The sequence below is a fragment of the Dioscorea cayenensis genome, chromosome 15 (genome assembly GCF_009730915.1).
Source record: "Dioscorea cayenensis subsp. rotundata cultivar TDr96_F1 chromosome 15, TDr96_F1_v2_PseudoChromosome.rev07_lg8_w22 25.fasta, whole genome shotgun sequence".
In the NCBI taxonomy this organism is placed as follows: Eukaryota; Viridiplantae; Streptophyta; class Magnoliopsida; order Dioscoreales; family Dioscoreaceae; genus Dioscorea; species Dioscorea cayenensis.
In genome coordinates, this window is record NC_052485.1 from 5,403,055 (window position 1) to 5,423,324 (window position 20,270).

The 20,270-nt window shown below is 37.6% G+C and overlaps 2 protein-coding genes across 2 annotated transcripts; both read right to left on the bottom strand.

Moving 5' to 3' along the window:
• Window positions 1-1,954: 1,954 nt before the first annotated feature.
• On the bottom strand, window positions 1,955-6,361 carry LOC120277231 (protein QUIRKY-like). The gene is given in 2 exon segments (XM_039283988.1): window positions 1,955-2,985; window positions 2,987-6,361. Coding segments are annotated over 2 exon segments (3,063 nt in total). The 5' UTR covers window positions 5,059-6,361; the 3' UTR covers window positions 1,955-1,994.
• Window positions 6,362-6,927: 566 nt separating this feature from the next.
• LOC120277625 (ammonium transporter 2 member 5-like) lies at window positions 6,928-9,937 on the bottom strand (the record flags this gene model as incomplete). The annotated part of the gene is made up of 3 exons (XM_039284482.1): window positions 6,928-7,471; window positions 8,166-8,451; window positions 9,350-9,937. Coding segments are annotated over 3 exons (1,416 nt in total), but the record flags the coding sequence as incomplete, so codon positions are not given.
• Window positions 9,938-20,270: the final 10,333 nt, after the last annotated feature.

The window sequence follows — 20,270 nt, forward strand, 5'->3', positions numbered from 1 at the left end:
GCCGAGAATCGAACTCTCACCACTCGGTGAGAGCTCTATCGGCGACCCGTATACCAATAAACCCGAAGGTCGTTGGCGACTCAAGGGAATTGTTTGCAAGATAATTCTAAAAGCTAAACACCAAGCTCTAATGATAGTTAAACTCAAGGACAGCTAACAAAACTCAAACAGAAGGTTAAAGCTGGGAAATTTCCAGCACGCCCATAGGGATCCAAAATTACAAAGAAATACGAAGAGATAAAAAGGATGAATAGTTTAGCTTCTTAAAAAGACCTGTGATGATCAAAAGTATAAGAAATCTTATGCTTTACATATTTAGTGAATATGAAAGCATGGGTCATGAAACCAGTTGCCCACTGTCACCAACAGAATTACTAAAAAAAACAAAAAACAACATTGATTATCACCAAAACATACAAAGATGAAACTGACCACATATCCTAGATGCAAACATGTTCCAGCTCATGCAACAAGCATGAATATAACACAATAACTAATTAACTTTAAGATGTCACACAACCGTAAGGCAAGAGGACCAACAACTAGCTCTGGTACTACAAGCAATGCATAGTAGACTCAAGATGATAATGAGCTGATTCCAAAACAAAGTTCCAACTAATGGAGATGCAAGCTCTGTAAGCATCAAGAGAGGGGTATCACTACCAAAAAAACAGTTCAATACAGACGGAGCTTTATTTTCCATCAGTAATATTTTCTTTTACCGATAGAATTACCTATAAAATACCGACGGAGTTTTATACGGGTGAAATTTTTAATAGCAACCACATTACTGACAACGCCGACAGATTTTCGTCGCTACATTACCTGCCAGGATTACCGACATATATTTTTTATTAATAACGACGGAATTCCATCGGTCCGACACATATCAAAAGGAATAGAAGAGGAGACTCGACTAGTCCGTGAGGAGGGAATTAATAGGCCGGCGATCTCACCGGAGTTCCTTTATCTGTTTTAATTTCTGGTTGTTAGTAGCTTAATAATTGCTTTCAGAGAGGAACTCTGTTAAATTTCTCCAGTTTGTTATACGGTTTTCTTTGCTGAGAAACCTTAGACTGCAATGTTGTTCTATTATCATGATGATTCCATACAATGAAATGAGCTAATCGGCTCTTTTATGCTGCTGTTGGAAAGTTCATTACAACATCTTGTCCAAGCATTTCAGGGAAAAAATATATAGCCATTATCTGATATACTAAGTTCAACATAGACGAAAACATAATACACTACAACAAGAGAAATCTTAGTAGGGAGATTTTCAGGCATATACAAAGGATGCAGAACTCTTAGAGAGAGCTTAAAGTCATCTAGAAGCCACTTACCTTTTACATTTTGGTGAAGATTAACAGTGCAACTCCGCTTGGTGTCACCACCAATCCTCAACAAACAGCAGTGGTCCGCCGAGCTGTAAGGCGATCATTCCTCTTGAGAGTAAGATGTGGAGACAAGTGCGAGAGACATTGATAAGAAAAGTTGCGGAAAACATGTAAATGATGGTTTAAGAGTTTGCATGGGTTAAAGAAAAAGTGAAGATAAGTGAAAACAACCTGATCTCTGCTATACTTAACATGCACTCACAGTATTGAGGCCAGGTTCCAATTTATCTTCTAATTTCCCTTTTTTTAATTTTATTTTCTTTATATATATATATATATATAACTCTAAACAAAATCAGTCTATAACATGCACTCACAGTTTATGAAAAACAACTTTAAAAATTTATCAGAAGCACAACCTCGCTTGCATATCCCTTTCTTCTTCAAAAAAAGGGCATATATATATATATATATATATATATATATATATCTTCCTGATCATAAAAGCAAAAATAACTTAAAAATTATAATTAAAATTAAAAAGCTTCACCCAGCAGTGAGGCCAAGTTCAAAGAAACCATAAAACAAGAGTCATTTCATCATCTTTTGCCAAAAAGTCATTTCCATCAAACACCTCATCACCACCATCATCATCATCTACACAATCCGATCAGACAACGCCGGCAACCTCCTAAAAAAGTTCAGCGCAGCAGGCGGCATCCGGTCCCGGAACATCGGGTGCCGCAACCAGTAAAACCCGGCCACAACCCCAACCACACGCGCCGGCACCAAGAACACCACCATCGACACCACCAAACACGCCCCCACAAACATCCCCGTCGCTCTCGGATCCTTCCAGCTCACCAACGCTTGCACTCTCTCCACCTGCGCTGCCACGTCACCCAACATTCCCTGCACTCTGGACCCCACCACCCTCATCTTATCGTATCTAGTTCTCACCACCTCCGCCGCCTTCGCGCTTGGCACTGGGTCCCACTCCTCATCCAACTCATCCCTATCGATGACCCCACCTTCAATCCCCAACACGGGCCCTTCAGGCCCTCTAACACGCTTCCGATATCTAATGATTCCTATCCCCGCCACGTGTACCCCGATCACCGGCACGATCAGGTCGGGGTACCAAGCTATTAGTATAATCACCATGTGTACCATCACTGCGGCCGTTGGATTCCTCCATCTTCTGATCTCGTCCATCCATTTTGCCACGTCAGCGAGCCAGGTCAGGCTAGACACGATCCTCTGCCAGTTGGCCCGGACCCTTCTCATGCTGAACCCTTTTGGCTCAGCTTCTAGAACCCAAACGACGACCTCTTTTTTGAGAGATGGTTCGGCGCGGGAGAGATGCGCCGCCACGATCCTCGCCGCCGCGAGGCGCAGGGGTTCCCGTTGCGCGGCTGGGATTGGGCGTGCGTGGTGCATTGCCGGCAGCATTGGTTGGGTGTAGAGGTGGAGGAGGTCGAGGGATGATCCTGGACGGGAGAACCTGACGGCGATCTCGATGTCGCCCATGCGTTTGAGGCCGGAGGGGAGGAGGATGGTGAGTGGGAAGAAGCAGCGGTAGGCGCGGTTGGTTTCGAGGGTGGAGATCCGGAGTCGGAGTCTTCCCATTGGGACGGCAGGTGGAGTCTTTCGAGGTGCTGTCGATGGAGTCGTCGAAGACGGCGATGGTGAGGACGGTGCAGGGGTCGTGGACTTCCCAGGTGTATTGTTCGTTCCACGCTGGATCGAAGTTGTCGGAGATGGTGCGGGTTCTGGCCCATTTGGGGCCGTATTTGGCTACTGCGAAGGCGTCTGTTGTTCCTTTCCCGTCCACCGTGCGCATTGGGAGGAGACCCTTGCAGCTGATGATGCCGAGCTCGATGGAGCCGATTGGTGGTCGCCATAGCTGTCGCGCGGATGGGCGGTAGTCGCTTGCCGCGTGGGAGGGCTCGTCGGCCACGTGGTAGCCACCGTCTAAGCATACCCGGATGTGTAACCTGCCACCGAATGATCTCCTCCTTTTCTCGTCGGCGGGTATGAGGTCGAGCCACCGTGAGGCGACCTTTCGATCGTCGACGCGGCGCTCGACGGAGGAAAGTGGGATGACGGCGGAGCCGAGCACGATGGTTTCCTTGCCGTTCCGGGTCTCCATCTGGAGAATCAGTCTCTGGTCCTCATCGAATGGCTCGGCGGCTACGAAAATTAGATCCTCGTTCCACGACGGCGCCGTGCCGTTGCGGCTGATGGAGTAGCGGGTTCTCTGCATCTGAAACCCTAGCGTTGCTCTGAAGGAGATCGAGATCTCCCTCGCCGCTAAAACCGCATCTTGGAGCTCGATGATGGTGGCGCGCAAGTACCAGAGTTTGGGGGATTGGTACACCTTTGAGCCGGATCCATGACGGGATGATCCATCCGCCTTCCAAGCTTCACGGAACCATTCATCAGCTTGAGTTCCGATCCACGTCGAGAGCATGAGATCTCCACTGCGAGCCCATCTCCCCTCCAGCGCGTACCACTGCGGGGCCAGTGTGCTGTCCGGCGGATCCCTCTTAGGGATGTCCGACACATCGAAGCAGAGACCGCCGAGAAAATGCCTGTCGTCCCCATCGTCAACGTGGGCATCCGGCGGGAGGTCCCAGACGGAGACTTCGATCATGGAGGAGTCATCGGCTACGGCAGGGTCACGGGCGAACGCGAAGGTCTGGTTCCACTCCGATAATTTCCCAACTCTCCTGGCGACGGTGGTACAAGCTTGGCGGCCGGAGGCGGTGATCCTTACGTGCGGTTTTGCCCCGTTGGGCAGCGACCGTGCCCGCACGACCCGGACGAACAAATACTGCATTTTGTCCACCAAATCGAACGTCGAACGTTCGATCGGTTCAGGCGCCTTTGTTTTTTGCCGGGGCACTGCCCTTACCTGCGGCTGTATGGCTTCTTGTACTGGATCGGCCACCGTCGCCGCCGCCGCCGGGGCCGGGGCTGGGGCAGGAGCCGGATCCGGAACCGGTGCTTCCTCCGCTGGTTGTTGCATGGCGTTCTCTGTATTTTCCGGAGCTGGGGCCAGAGATTCAGCTTCCACTTGCTCTTGAGGATTCTGAGCGTCGTCCGCCGGGGAAGGTGCCGGAGCTTCCGATTCTGGAGGGTTTGCTTCCGCTACCGGAGTTTGCTCTTCTTGCTTAGCAGCATCACCTTCAGCTTGTTGTGCCACCACGGTTGCCTCAACCTTCTCCGTCTCCCCACCACCCTCAGCTGGCGCTACTTCAGCCGGTGCCTCTTCAGCCTTCTCCGGCTCCGGGGCCGGAACAGGCTCATCAAAATAATAAATCTTCAGCCCAATCTCACCTCGAATCCAACTGAAAAAGCTCTTCTTCTCCAAAGGGAAGTGAATAAGCGCCTCCTCTCCCTTATTCACAAACTGCCTAGAATCCAACCTCACTCTCCCAAGAAAATTGTTCCTCCGGCTCGGCCCAACCTTCTTATCATGGTAAACATCCACCTCCAGCGTCTCTCCCATTATCTCATTCCTACTACTAATCAAATCAAACGCCAACACTTCATTCCATGCAGGATTGAGATCTCTCGGAATGGTCTGCGTTCGTTTCCGTTGCCCGTCAAAGTCCACGATCACGTACGGGCTGGACGTCCCCGTCCCGTCTTTGGGCAAAAGGTTCTTCGCCTCTACCACCTCCACCATCAGCTTCCTCACCGTTGCACCAGCCATGGCTTGATGCTCACAACCAGGTACTCTTTTCTTACTTCCTTTTTTGCCTTGCACTCACACTCACTCACTCACTCACTCACGCACGCACGCACATAATTGTACTAAAACGAACTTGATGATATAGCGGGAGGTTTGGGAACACTATTGGTTTAACTTAAATATAAGAGATTTAGGTCCATAACTTCATCTGCAAGCAGCTTTAGCAAAGGTGATCGCATAACCTTTCTCTTTTCTTTTACTTTTGCTTTCGGAGATAGAATGGGTAGAGATTCCCTATCTTCTCTTTATGGGAGCCAACCAGAGTTGTTTAGGTGTTTGTGGGAGCCAAATGGAGAAAGACTGTGTGTATCTACCTGTAGCCTTGTAGGAAAAAAGTCTTAAAAGGAGGGATTAAAGCTTGTTGAATCACCGACCATGCATTTGTCCTAATTGCAACCGTTCAATCTTTTCTCAAGTGAATATCACGTGATTTAGGAATCAACAATTCCATTGTTTTGTGTGTTCAGATTGGATAATTGGTTAGGGTCTGGATTGATGCGCATATATTGGATGAAGGAGAAAGAGGAAAGTGTAATTGGTTTCTTGTGTTATGTTCACAAACAAAACAAGATTTATCAATTAAATTTGTGTGTTTGATTGTTCAAAGTGTGAAGGAAATAGGGTGTCAGTGTTATTTCCATGATCTGTCTGTCATACTTCTTGAAGTATCACTTAATACAGTTTAAGGTAAATATCACCAAATTAATATCTAATTTTACCTGAACACAAGACAAAGGCAAAACCAAAATTGCCAGTTTGAAAAGAAGTCCATCTTGATACTAACGCGTATTGTATTTTGATCTGTTCTCTGTTGGTTTCTTTTTCTCAACTTTTTAAATATTTAACTAGTATTAGAAATTGAAAGTTCATAAAGTAACTTGTTCTTGATTATGCCCATTCCGTGGTAATCCACTCTGCTTGCCCAGCATGCTAGCTAAAGTATCTTGGATGTTGACATAAATTGTAGAGAAGTGAAAGGGGCTCTTAGAAAGTTCAGTGGCCTAAGGATGATAGATTGTCAAACTTTACTTTAATTGTGTGTGTAAATCTGACCAAGAAAAGAAGGAGCTTTTCATGCAAAAAGCAAAGAAACACTACTTACACCCGTTGGCTTGACTTCTAAGGATTCTGGCTTTCAGAATTTCATTGACCATCTCTTGTTTTATTCTTGTATTTTAGCTAAATTTGTCATCATTTGTCTTATTCTTCTATTTTATTTAAATCATCAATAGTAAGTTGTTTGTAAGTGTTCATACCTTTTTTAAAATTCTTCTAAACTGATCAACAGATGGCTGCATTTATTCTTCTTAATTATTCTTCTTAAATACACTGTTTTATCAATTACATGCTAAGACTCCTGTTTTTTAGGACTTTGTGCATGGGCATATAGCTTACATAAGCAAGTGATTGATTTTGATTATATAATTTCTTCTTAGATACAATTATTTATGAATTACATGCCCAAAACTCTTGTTTCTTGCCTATTTATTGGAAATTAGTAGTTCATATAAACAAGTGATTGTTTGAAGATTTAGTGCCAAGTGACCAATTTGACTATACCAATTTTTCTTAGATACAATTATTCATCAATTACATGCCTAAACTCTTGTTTCTTACAAATTTAGTAGAAATAGTTCTAAACAAATGATTAAATTAAATAGATAGACAAATGAAACTCTTCTTTTACAAACAATGCTATAATCAGAATGCAACAAAACAAAATAAAAGGCATTCCATTATTAAACCATACAAATATAAATTTTTTTTTAGACATTTAAGCATTACTTTCAGCATTAGCTAAGACCAACCATAGGATTTATCCATGCAGAATTTCAGAATCTCTCAGTCATCTGCACAGACCTGGACTCAATATCCTGAACATCAAACATCTTATTCCTCTGTGCAATTTCAAACTTCTCTCCATCTTCCCACAAAGCATAAGCCTCCTCCCCATGCACAGCATCATCTCCAATCTCCATTTCCTCATCGGTCAACCGGAGCGGCACAATGACTCTAATAATTAGGCAAATAGCCGAAGTAACAACGACATTGAGGATGACAATGAATGCAATGCCAGCAAGTTGAATGCCAATTTGGCGAAAGCCAGCCATACTGCGGTTGTCTTTGAGGGCGTAGGCTAGGCCAATGTACCTAGGATCATCACCGAAAAAGAGACGGTTGAGTCGAGGCTCAGCAAAGAATCCAGTGAGGATGCCTCCAAGGCTTCCGGCGACGGCGTGGGTGTGGAAGACAGCCATGGTATCATCAACATAGATGAGGAATTTTATCTTCCTGTGAAGGACCATCATGGTGTACCAAGGAATGCTGCCTGAAAGGATGCCCATTATAATAGCAGCCCAGCCTTGCACCAACCCTGATAGATTGAAAGTTTAAACCAGGTATGTTTAAGTGCAGTGTTAAGTGTCCATTTGGATTAATGTTAGCTAATTAAAGAATCCATTTACACTGAAAATGATTAAATCTAATGTCATGTGGGGACTCAATATACAGGCTGTTGTTGGACGTTGGGTTTATGACTATGAGTAGGGCTGTAATTGGGCCGAACCGAGCCCCGACACTATTTTAGTATTTTAAACAAGCCTGAGTTCAAGCTGAGTCTAATTCGAGCTTCAATCGTAAGGTACGGGCTCCGCTCGTTAAGAAAATGCAGAGGTTATGCTCAACTCATTAGCTACCGTAATTTAATTTATGTATGTACATCTACAATGAAAATGAGATATTTAGATTACTATAACACTAATGTGATGCAGTACCAAGATATTCATGGCCGTAACGAGTCAAGTTTAGGAGTGTTTATGCTTGGCTCGTTGATTTTATGAGCTTATAGATTAGATTTGGAAATGGAAATCACTTGTTTAGCTTGATAAACAATGTGAGTTTAGCTCTTGACGAGCAGAAACTCCGAGCTTTTAATGAACTATGAGGAGGTATGTCAAATACAAAGTCTTTAAGTTAACAATATGTTAATTTATCATCAGTTTTTATGTTTTATATCCTATGAATAGATCTTGATTGGTAATATCATCAGATTGTAAAGAAAGAAATACCGGCAGCGGGAGTGATGCAGACAAGGCCAGTGATCATCCCCTGAACGGCGCCGATGACTGACGGTTTTTCGAAGAAGAAAACATCAAGAAAGAGCCAAACAAGAAGGCTGGTGGCAGTGCAAATGTGAGTATTGAGGATGGCCAAAGAAGCATCAATGTTTGCTGCATATGGAGCTCCTCCATTGAACCCTGTCCAACCCATCCAAAGCAGGCCTGCGCCTGCAAGCATCAACAGAATGTTGTTTGGTGGGAACCTCTCTCTGTCTTTGCTTTCCCTTGGTCCTACCTGTATGTCCATGTAATCATCACATTTTTTTTAATATTCAATATGTTTTTATATATTATTATGAGAATTTTATTTAACTTTTCTTGCAAACTTTTGTGCATCAAGTTTGAGTTAACATGGACACTCTTGTTTTTCATGTGTATGTTCTTTTGGCCTGGTAAGGCCATGAATGCTATTGGGTGGTTTCAGTTTTCAGATAATATCATGTTTTCAATTTCCTATAAAAAAAACTAACAAAACACCAATGACCAAAGTTATATACATATATATAATGACACGTATATATATATATTTTTAAATTTAACTATGTAAATAAATATAATTAATTAATTTTTTCTTAAAATACTAATTATATTAATACTAATTGATTAAAAGTCAACTAAACTAAAAAAAATTGTGCACTTAGGAATTAGGTTTTAAAATTGCAGTGGATGAAACTAAACAAATTTATATATTTTAGCCATATAATAACTAACTAAAAAGCACACAAAAACATTAAAAAAAATTCAAAAAATAAAAAAAAAATAGAAAAAAAAACCCAATATTGGGTTAGTCCAATGTATAAGATATTTCGCATAAATAAAAATGGTTGGGTATTTAGATTCCACTCAACATATGATAGAAGGTACAATGTGCGATGGTGGGAGTTCTCTCATGCACAGGATACCATAAAATATCCTTGTTGTCGAAGCAGTCTTACAACTCAATTCTCATACCGGTAAGGATACATCACACATCACCTACTAATCAATTCCTTATTGTATCTTAAAATATATATATATATATATATATATAGAAACCCGGCTAGTAAGCAGCAGTGAAATCAATTCCTGGTTGTATCTTAAAAAGCAGATATATATATATATATATAGAGAGAGAGAGAGAGAGAGAGAGATACCCAGTAAGCAGCAGTGAAACCAGCAACACCAGAAGACAAATGAATAACAAAACCACCAGCAAAATCCATAACACCAGCCTCAAACAAGAACCCTTTCGGTGACCAAACACTAAACGCCCCAACCGTGTAAGACACCGTCAACCACATGGGAACAAACAACATCCACGCCTTAAAACTCATCCTCCCCAACACGGCTCCGGCCACCAGCACCACCGTTATCGCCGCAAACACAAACTGGAAAAACACCAACGTGGCTCTCGGATACAACCCTGCAAACCCTTGTCCCAAAAGATACTTCTGGTCCAATGCAAAGTGAGGACGTCCTACAAAAAAGAACATTTGTTGTCCGAATGACATTTGAAATGCCCAGCAAACCCAGCAGAGAAGGACACAGGCGAAGGTGTAGAGGACCATGAAGGAGGAGTTAATGGCCCATTTCTTTTTGACGATGCTGCCGTAGAGGATGAGGATTCCGGGGATGGTTTGAAGGCCGACGACGGTGGCTGCTGTGAGTTGCCATGAGTTGTCACCTTTGTTCAACCATTCAGGACTGGATTCTGTTGTGGTGTATGCTGTGGGGAGGGAATTATTTGGTGGTCATGGAAGAACCCTTTTTTCTGTTTCTTGAAGTTTTGGAAGGAGATTGGAATAATTGAGACGTTCAGTTTTTGAGTGTGATTGCCGGCCTTTATTATTATTATTATTATTATTATTATTATTATTATTATTATTGGGATGTATTTGACCTATTATGTGTTTGGTTAATTTGTAGTGTGGGAAGAAAGAAGGAGGTTTTGCATGGACTTTTCTTTTTTTCTTTTTTTTTCTTCAAATTGTTTAAAGGTTTTCTCTGTTTTTTTAGAAGAAGATGTTGTAAGCACGTGTTAGGACATGCATAAATGTAATAAACACTTGTGCACTCATTTTGTACACTCATTTTGTGTGAATTTAAAGGTTTAATCTTAGGCTTTTTCTAAAAAGAATAGCTTTTTTTTACGTAAATGACTTAATATTAATAGGCCAAAAAGCCTTTAATAAAATGTATTTACAAATGTATGAGTGCAAATGACAGAAATTTTGGAGCATCAGTTTAATTTTTGTGTATATAAATTATATATATCGATAAATGTCTTTTTATATATATATATATATATATATAAGACTTTTGGTATTTGGTTATGATTGGTTTAAGAGTTTGTGGCTTCTAAGAAAGTAATAGTAAGAGGTATATATATATATATATATATATATATATTAAGAATTAAGTTAAGAGATTTCAGTAAATGGTTTGAATTAGTTTAAAATTTGATCCTAGAAAACCAGTGGATAAAAGAAGAAAAAAAAAGAGGGTAAATTACTATTTTTACCCAAAAATTCAGGTATATGTTGGAATTATACAGGAATTTCAAATCTCCTCCATGGAATGGAAATGACAAAATTGCTTTTATAAGTTGCAAGAGTGGTAATTACTAATAAGTTATTGTAGTTAGAAGTTAACTATAAATATATTATATATAAAAAAAAACCGTAATTTTCTATGGCCTTTCATGTATTGGAAATCTACGTATATTCCTAGGAACCATTGGATATTGATGTAATGCACCTCTAACTCTCTTTCTCTCTCTAAATCTTACCTTGACCTTATGCCTTTCAAGTAGTCTTTCTTTTATTTTTCATAGTCTGCTGATGTATCTGTAAATTATTTTTAGTAATATAGAAATATATTATGACTTTTAAATTATTATTTTTATAATGAAGGGAAGGGGAAAAAGGGTTAGAATGTATTTTTTAATTAGGTTCTATATATATGTGTGTGTGTGTGTGTGTCTATATATTACTTTGGATCTTAGGGTTTGTAAATTAGCAATTACTCCTACCTTTTGCAATGCACTACTGTAATTAAAGCTTCAAAAATATTATTATATAAAATTATGCATATACAAGAAGAAATTTATTAACCAATAATAATAATAATTTCTGCAAAACTTGTGGGTTGTCATTTTTAAATTTTATCTATTGATTTATTTTAATTTTTGTTCCTATAAGTCCTTTTTAACTTTTCTTTGCTTAACTTATTAATAATGCATTTTCACTAAAAAAAAACATTAGTAGTCACCAAGATCGCAAAACATACAAAGTGTTTTCTTGGGATCTTTTTCAATCCTTAATGCTGACACCTTGCCACTAATTTTTTTTTAATAAAATCTGAAGGGTTGAGAGCTTCCATGGCTTTTAAATTTGCCAAATGTTACACAAATATTGTGCACATACAAGCATGTATTAATATTTATGAGAGGAAAGTGATTATAATTCCTTGTATAAATTTAATTTTCATAAATAATTTCTAGAGCTCTTAAAACCCATAATTAGAGTTCTCAATTTAAATTATTTGTAAATGCTTGTTTTGACAATGCTCTACTTCAAAGATCAATACTGACTAAAATTTAAGTTAGCAAAATAATAATAATAATAATAATAATAATAATAATAATAATAATAATAATAATAATAAAAGCAACAAATATAATCACATCATCATATTATAATATGGGAGAAGTATATATATATATATTGCCTTTTAGAGGAATTTTTTGTCCCACAAAGAGGAGTCTCATATTGTTCCATTTAGGGTTTAAAGAAAAGAAGATTCTCTTCCTTTCACTTTAGGAGTACTAAATAACATGATGAATGTGAATCATCATACAACTTTCCATTCTTTCAAAACTTAATTCATCTCATCAATCAATAATTGAAATTTTAACCACCCTCAGCTTTTGTTTCATTAATAATTTCCATTAATTTTTACTCAAAATTGATGCATTTTACTTCAAACTTCTACGATGTATAAATAAATTAATATTAAATGGTCAGGCAAATTTTTTTATTTGAGTTTGAATCTTTAATTATATATTAAAAAAACACCCATCGATTGCTTTTAAAATAACTTTGTAAGTAAAAAAAAATTATGATTCGCATGCTTTGGGATTAGTGAACCACGAGATAAATTTTTAATAATAATATTCCTTCTAATATCATTTATAAATTTTTTTTATAATTTTTTATTCAAAATAGTTTATCACAGGCCACTAACCTCTGCAATTATATATTTTCTTTCCAAAAAATTATGAGAAGAAAGTTTAAAAAAAAATATTTAATATGATTAATTAAATAAATGTACTTAAAAAATTGGAGAATGTGAATAATCAATTTTATTAATAATTTAAGTAATAACTCAATATCAGGTTTCTCACTTATTGTGGAGATGTTTCATTAAAAAAATAGACAAATGTTGACTAATATATATGTATATGGATAGAGAGAAGAAGAATAAGGATGTGAATAGTCAATTTAATTAACAACTTAAACAAAATAAATATGTTCTCACCACTCACTACAAAATTTTTAGATTAGCTAAATTCACAATGTTCAGGTGGTTAATGTAACTTAGAATCCTTTGAAAACAGAAAGATAGTGAGAGTTGGAATCCACTGTAAAATAAAATAAAATAAAAAATTTAACTCCGAGGGAGTTTAAACTTCGTTGTAGACTCTAATAACCCAAGGTAATTATGGGTGAGACATTAACTCCGTCCATGTTCTTTGACCAAACCATGAGTTTGTTCTTTTGCCAAAAATTAAATATAATAAATATAATAAAAAATGTTTGCCGATCGGCAAAACTTGATTTTCAATCAAAATTACATTCCCAAAAGAAAGCAAGATAATCATTGGTCATGGATCAAGTTTGTCATAAACTAAAAATAATAAAAAATAAAAGACACAAGAAAATCATAAATAATTATGGAAAAAAAAATTTATCAAAGAGACTTTGAACAATTGTAAAACTGCAGAACATGATATCAGAAACAATACACAGACTGCAATTCTGGTTTCAAATAATTCAAGTCTGAAGTGGAAACTGTGGCAAAGAATGATTAGCATTTTGACAATTTGCTGCTAGACTTGCACTATAGTGGCCTAGTACTCTATATATGTTTCTATTTATCTATTTATATATATATATAATGAAAAGAAGAAACAAGTGGCAGCTATACATTGTGGGTTACCAGATTTCAGACTAGCTCAAACTTGAATAAAAATAATATTCTATAAATATATATATTTCATGGTGACAAACAGTGATGCAATTGCAGCATCAAATGTGTCAACAGGAGTTTCTGCAAGTGCTCAAGTACACACAAACTGTCTTTCATATCCTTCCATCTCAATCACATCAATGCTTGATAAAATTCATACATTCTTGTTTTTATTGAGTCAAGTGATAATGTTGTGATATATATATATATTCAGTTTAAATTTATTCAATTGCAGTTATTTCTTAGAAGAGTTGTATATATGTGAATAACTAATTAACAAGAGGAATTGTTCATTTTCTGATACAATATAACTGCAGTTTATATGTAGATAATTAAAGCAACAAATCAATGAACCTTTATTTTCTTTTCGTTTCTTTTTTTTTTTAACTTTTAAGATTATGTAATTTATACCTTCATGATAATTTAATCAATATTTATTATTAATAGATCTAAAACTTGATTTAAAACCTATCATATTGTAATTATTCATACTCTCGGTTGTCCAGTGTGGTGTCACTATATGGTGCCACTAGGGTTTAATATAAAATTTTGTAATTTGCTTGGCTGGATATGATGTTTTCAAACTTCAAAGTAATTAAACAGGGTTTTATGTTTGTATTATTATTGTGCTTCTTGTGGAATAGACAATATTGTTGAACAATATTAATCTTTGTGTTTTCTGTGTGAAATTTAATAATAATAATAATAATAATAATAATAATAATAATAATAATAATAAAATGTCTAACATTAGAAAAGAAAGAAAATGAATTATATATAAGATGGATGATTTAATATGATCTTTCATGTTAACCAGATTCCAAATGTTCATTAGTATTAGCACAAGCTTGAGTTCATTAATTTTCCAGGTAATTATAACATCCGAAGAAATCTATAAAAAAAATTCTGATAACTGAAGGTATATGCATATATATATATATATATTCAGTTATCATTCTTTGGAGAAGAAATTAATTTATAAACATTTTGATTTTTATAAATCTACTAAAGCTTGCAAGATTTACTCATAAGAATCCATATTAATATTATTTGCTCAAAACATAGCATGATACATATCAAACTGAATCAACAACAAATATGAACATTATTAAAGTGATTAGAGTTAATTGTGTATATATATATATATATATATACACAGGTAACTCTAATCACTAATATTCATATTATTATTGATTCAGCTATTGTGTCATGCTATGTTTTGAACAAGTAATGCTTGCTGGAGCAGGCTGCTTGCAGGCAGTGGACTGAGGTCAAGGTGTTGCTGGAGGTGGTTCAGCTGTCAGAGGTGATGGCTGGGATGTCAGCCAACGCTGTCTGTACAGCAATGGCCAGCAGCATGTGCGTAACCTGTCAGGTTTTGTAGTTTCTTCGAATCATTATGATACCTGGAGGTGTCGGACTCGAGCTTGTGTGCTGTGGTTTCATTTGAATCGGTTGGCACGTGAAGGTCGTTAAATCATCCGTCTTGTATGATTCGTTTTCTTTGTTTTCTGATGTTGAATTTTTTTGATGATATTGATGATGACGTGTTGATGAAATTTCACGCGGCTGCAAGGATTATGTTCGACAGTATCTATTCCGCAAGGCGCAATGGCTGTTATGGGACGTTTGAACAGCACGGGTTTGTTTGTGTCGGCCGGAAGCAGAGTCCTGGTACATGGTGGGCTTGGTGGCTCGTGAGCACCACTGACCGGAGATGATGCAGTATGGAGCGGGTTTTGAGTTTTGGTATCTGATGATATTGAGTGATGATTAATTATCGTGAGTATCGGTGTGATCTTAAAGTTGAAAATAGGGTTCGATGATGTTGCTGATATGCGGTTATGTTATTGTCGAGTGAACAATTCCTGCTTGATGATGATTGTTCATACAACTCTTCTGAAATAACTGCGGTGGTGAAATTTGAAGCTGAACAACGCTATCACGGCATTATCGCAATCAATAAAAACTGAAGTCTTCAATAATTATCAGCTTTGATAATTCCGTTGAGATGAATGAAGATGGGACTGACAAACCGAACGCTTGCCGAAGCTGACCCGGGCGACGCAATTGCGTCGCTGTCGCCGTGAACCATGTGTTATGGGTGTTTTTGTTCGGGGCTGACGAGATGCGGTGTTGACCTGATGTGGCTGCCATGTTCTTCTTTTTCGTTGGCTGGTAATGGATAGATGGGCATGTATGGGTGCTGGACCGCTATGGTGTGAAATCTGGCGACAGGTGTCAGGTGTCGTTGCCACGGTTCGAACGGTTGTTGAGGGCAGGTGCTGATCTGGCTCGGTGGGCCTGATGTTCTGCAGTTTGGTGTTCAAGTGCGCGATAAATTTTTCCATAATTGTTGGAATTTTCTTGTGTCTTTATTTTGTGTTTCAGTTTATGTTTGAGACCAGCTCTTCTTTCTTTTAAGAGATGTGTTGATTGAAATCGAAATTTTGCCGATCGACCTTGGCTGACCTGACCAATTGTTATGTTGTTTTGACGAAACTCGGTTTGGTCGAAGGCGTGGACGATTAATATCGAGCCACTAACGGGTTGTCAGAATGCGACGGTTCAACTCACGGTCGACCACATTTTTATTACCGTTTACGCGGTGGTTCTCGTTCAAAGTTCTGGCCCGTGAAGACCGCCTGAGGCTGATGAGGCTAACGGTAAGGGCGCGGTGGCTGACGCTGTTGCGCGGGGTTAATTAAGTGACTATTCACATCCTTGTTATTCTCTTCTGTCTCTTCACATATGTAATGATCGACGTTTGACTGTTTTGGTATCCTGACAAGTGGTGATGCGCGGAATTGATGATAAGGTCGATTGCTACGTTCAGGCCGTTGTTGATCGTAATTAGTGTTTTTTTTGGGCTGTTTCTCTCATGTTTTTGGAGAAACCATTGCGGGGTTGATGACCTGTGTTTGATCAAGGGATTATGAAAAGGTCCCAGGAAATGATGGAAGGGACTGTTGACCAGTGAAATTTATCTCGTGTGGTTCTCAATCTGAAAACGTGAGGTTGTTTAAAACGATGAGATGTTTTTGTTGCTGTAATTAAGTTCAGGCTCAAATGGTGCCTGACCGACTGATGATTTATTTATACATCGTGGGGATTGGTAAATGCGTCAATTTTGGTAAAGAATAATGGGTAATGAAACAAAGCTGAGGGTGGACCATTCGATTGTTGATTGATGAGGATGAATTGGTTGAAGATGAAGATGTATGATGTTCACATTCGTCATGTTGTTGAAAACACTCTAGTGAAGGAAGAAGGTCTTCTTTCTTCAAACCTAAATGGAACAATATGGACTCCTCTTTGTGGGACAGAGTCTCAAAAAAAACAACATGACATGTATGATGACGGTGCTGTTCGGCTAACTGTGTGTGTGTGTGTGTGTGTGTGTTTTAACCCCAACAAATTTACTCCGATATTGATCTTTAGTAGGCATTATAAAATGTTTTGCAAATAATTTAAATTGAGGAACTCAGGCTGAAAGTGTTGTGAGAATGGAGGTGTCTGAGGGATTATGATCACTCTCATGGTAATCCAATGCGTGCTTGTGTGCGCAGTGTGTGTTTCGGCAGGTGGGCGTGGGCTCGGCCGCTCGGGTGCGGGGCGGGTGTCCAGGGCTGGGTTGGGGTTGAGCTGCTGTGACGACGGTGAAATACGTTAACAGAGTTGAAAAGTTAAAAGAAAGGACTATGGAACGAAGATTAAAATAAATCGATGGATGGAGTTAAGGTGACAACCTGGTTGCGATTGATGACGGACAATGAAACTATTTCTTCGCTATATACGTAATTAATATATTTATTTTGAGCTTTGACCTGATGATTACGACCAAGGCCAGGAGTAATTAACAATTACAAAACCTAAGATCAAAGTTATACACACACACACACACACACACACACACACCTTCTCTATATATATAAGAACCTGATAAAAAATGCATTTCACCCTTTTTTTCCTTCCTTCATTATAAAAAAGAATTTAAAAGTCTTATTATATTTCTATATTACTAAAAATAATTTACAGAGACATCAATAGAGCCTGAAAATTAAAAAAAACAACAGAAAGGCATAAGGTAAAAGTAATTTAGAAAGAGTTAGAGGTGCATTAGATCAATATCCAATGATTCCTAGGAATATATGTAGATTTCAATACATGAAGGCCATGAAGAAATACAGTTTTATATATAATATATTTATAGTTAACTTCTAACTACAATAACTTGTTACTGGTACCACTCTTTTGACTTATAAAAACAATTTAATGTTTCCATTCCATGGAGGAGATTTGAAATTCAGTGTAATTCAACATATACCTAATTTTGGGTAAAAGTAATAATTTTCCCTCTTTTTCTTCTTTTATCCACTAGAAAACCACTAGTTTTCTGAGATCCAAATTTTAAACTAATTCAAGCCATTTCTTTGAAATCTGCTTAACAATTCTTAATATGTATATAACTTATAATATTCCTCTTCTTATTAGTTTCTTGGAAATGCATATTTAGCCGATACGTAGCCAAATATAGGGTTTACAAAAGACGTTGTCGATATGAATTTGTATACACAAAATTAAACTGATGCTCCCAAAATTTCTGTCGTTTACTCCATATATTTTAAATACATTTATCAAAGCGTTTTTGGCTATTAATAAGTCGTTGCGTAAAAGGCTATTCTTTTCAGGAAAACCTAAGATTAAACTTTAAATTCACACCAAAATGAGTAGCTGAAAATGAGTGCACAAGTGTTTATTACATTTATGCATGTCCTAACACGTGCTTACAACATCTTCTTCCTAAAAAGAAACGGAAAACATTTTAAAACAATTTGAGAGAAAGAAAAAGAAAGGTCATGAAACCTCTTCTTTTTTCTTCCACACTAGATTAACCAAACATAATAGGTCAAATACATCCCAATAATATAATAATAATAATAATAATAATAATAATAACAATAGTAATAAAGGCAACAATCACACTCAAAAAACTGAACGTCCTCAATTATTATTCCAATCTCCTTCAAAACTTCAAGAAACAGAAAAAATTAAAAAAAAAGAGTTCTTCCATGATACTTAATAATTCCCTCCCCACAGCATACACCACAGAATCCCAGTCCTAGATAGTTGAACAAGGAGACAACTCAACTTGTCTGGCAACCACCGTCGTCGGCCTTAAACCATCCCAGCATCCTCATCCTCTACGGTAACATCATCAAAAGAAATGGGCGTGCTCCTCCTTCATGGTCTCTACACCTTCGCCTATGTCCTTCTCTGCTGGGTTTGCTGGGCATTTCCAAATGTCATTCGGACAGCAGAATGTTCTTTTTGTAGGACGTCCTGACTTTTACATTGGACCAGAAGTATCTTTGGAGACAAGAAGAGTTTGCAAGGGTTGTATCCAGGCTACGTTGGTGTTTTCAGTTTGTGTTTGCGGCGATAACGGTGGTGCTGGTGGCCGGAGCAATTGTTGGGGAGGATGAGTTTTAAGGCGTGGATGTATTTGTTCCCATGTGGTTGACGATTGTCTTACAGTTGGGGCGTTGTGTTTGGTCACCGAGGGTTCTTGTTTGAGGCTGGTGTTATGGATTTTTGCACAGTGGTTTTGTTGTTCATTTGTCTTCTGGTGTTGCTGGTTTCACTGCTGACTGGGTGTCTCTCTCTCTCTCTCTACTCTCTCTATATATATATATATTTTTTTTTTTCTGCTTTTTTTTTAAGATACAACCAGGGAATTGATTTCACTGCACAACTTTATAGCCAGGTTTCTATATATATATATATATATATATATTGGAATACAATAAAGGAATTGATTAGTAGGTGATGTGTAGTGTATCCTTACCGGTGTGAGAATTGAGTTGTAAGCCTGGCTAAAACAACTTTATGGTATCCTGGCCATGAGGAGAACTCCACCACCACACATTGTACACCTTCTATCATATGTTAGTAAATCTAAATACAATCATTTTATTAAGCAAATATCTTATCCATTGGACTAATCCAATATTGTTTTTTTTTTCTATATTTTTTTATTTTTTGAATTTTTTTTAATGTTTTTGTCAATAACTTTTAGTTGAATTGTTATATGGCTAAATATATAAATTTGTTTAGTTTCATTCATACGATTTTAAAACCTAATTCCTAAGTGCACAATTTTTTTTTTTAGTTTAGTTGACTTTTAGTCAATTAGTATTAATATAATTAGTATTTTTAAAGAAAAAATTAATTAATTATATTTATTTACATAGTTAAATTTAAATATATATATATATATATATATATATACGTGTCATTATATATATATAACTTTTGGTCATTTGATGTTTTGTTAGTTTTTTTTTTATAGGAAATTGAAAACATGATAATATTATCTATAGAAAACTACATGAAACCGCCCAATAGCATTCATAGCTTACCAGGCCAAAGAACATACATAAAACAAGAGTGTCCATGTTAACTTTCAAACTTGATACTGAGATTAGCAAGAAAAGTTAAATAAAATTCTCATATTATTATATAGAAACATATTGAATATTAAAAAATGTGATGATTACATGGACATACAGGTAGGATGAGAACAACAAAGAAGACAGAGAGAGGTTCCACCAAACAACATTCTGTTGATGCTTGCAGGCGCAGGCCTGCTTTTGGATGGAGTTGGACAGGGGTTCAATGGAGGGAGCTCACTTATGCAGCAAACATTGATGCTTCTTTGACCATCTCAATACTCACATTGCTTTTATACCAGCCTTCTTGTTTGAGCTCTTTCTTGAAATGTTTTCTTCTTCGAAAACCATCAGTCATCGGCACCGTTCAGGG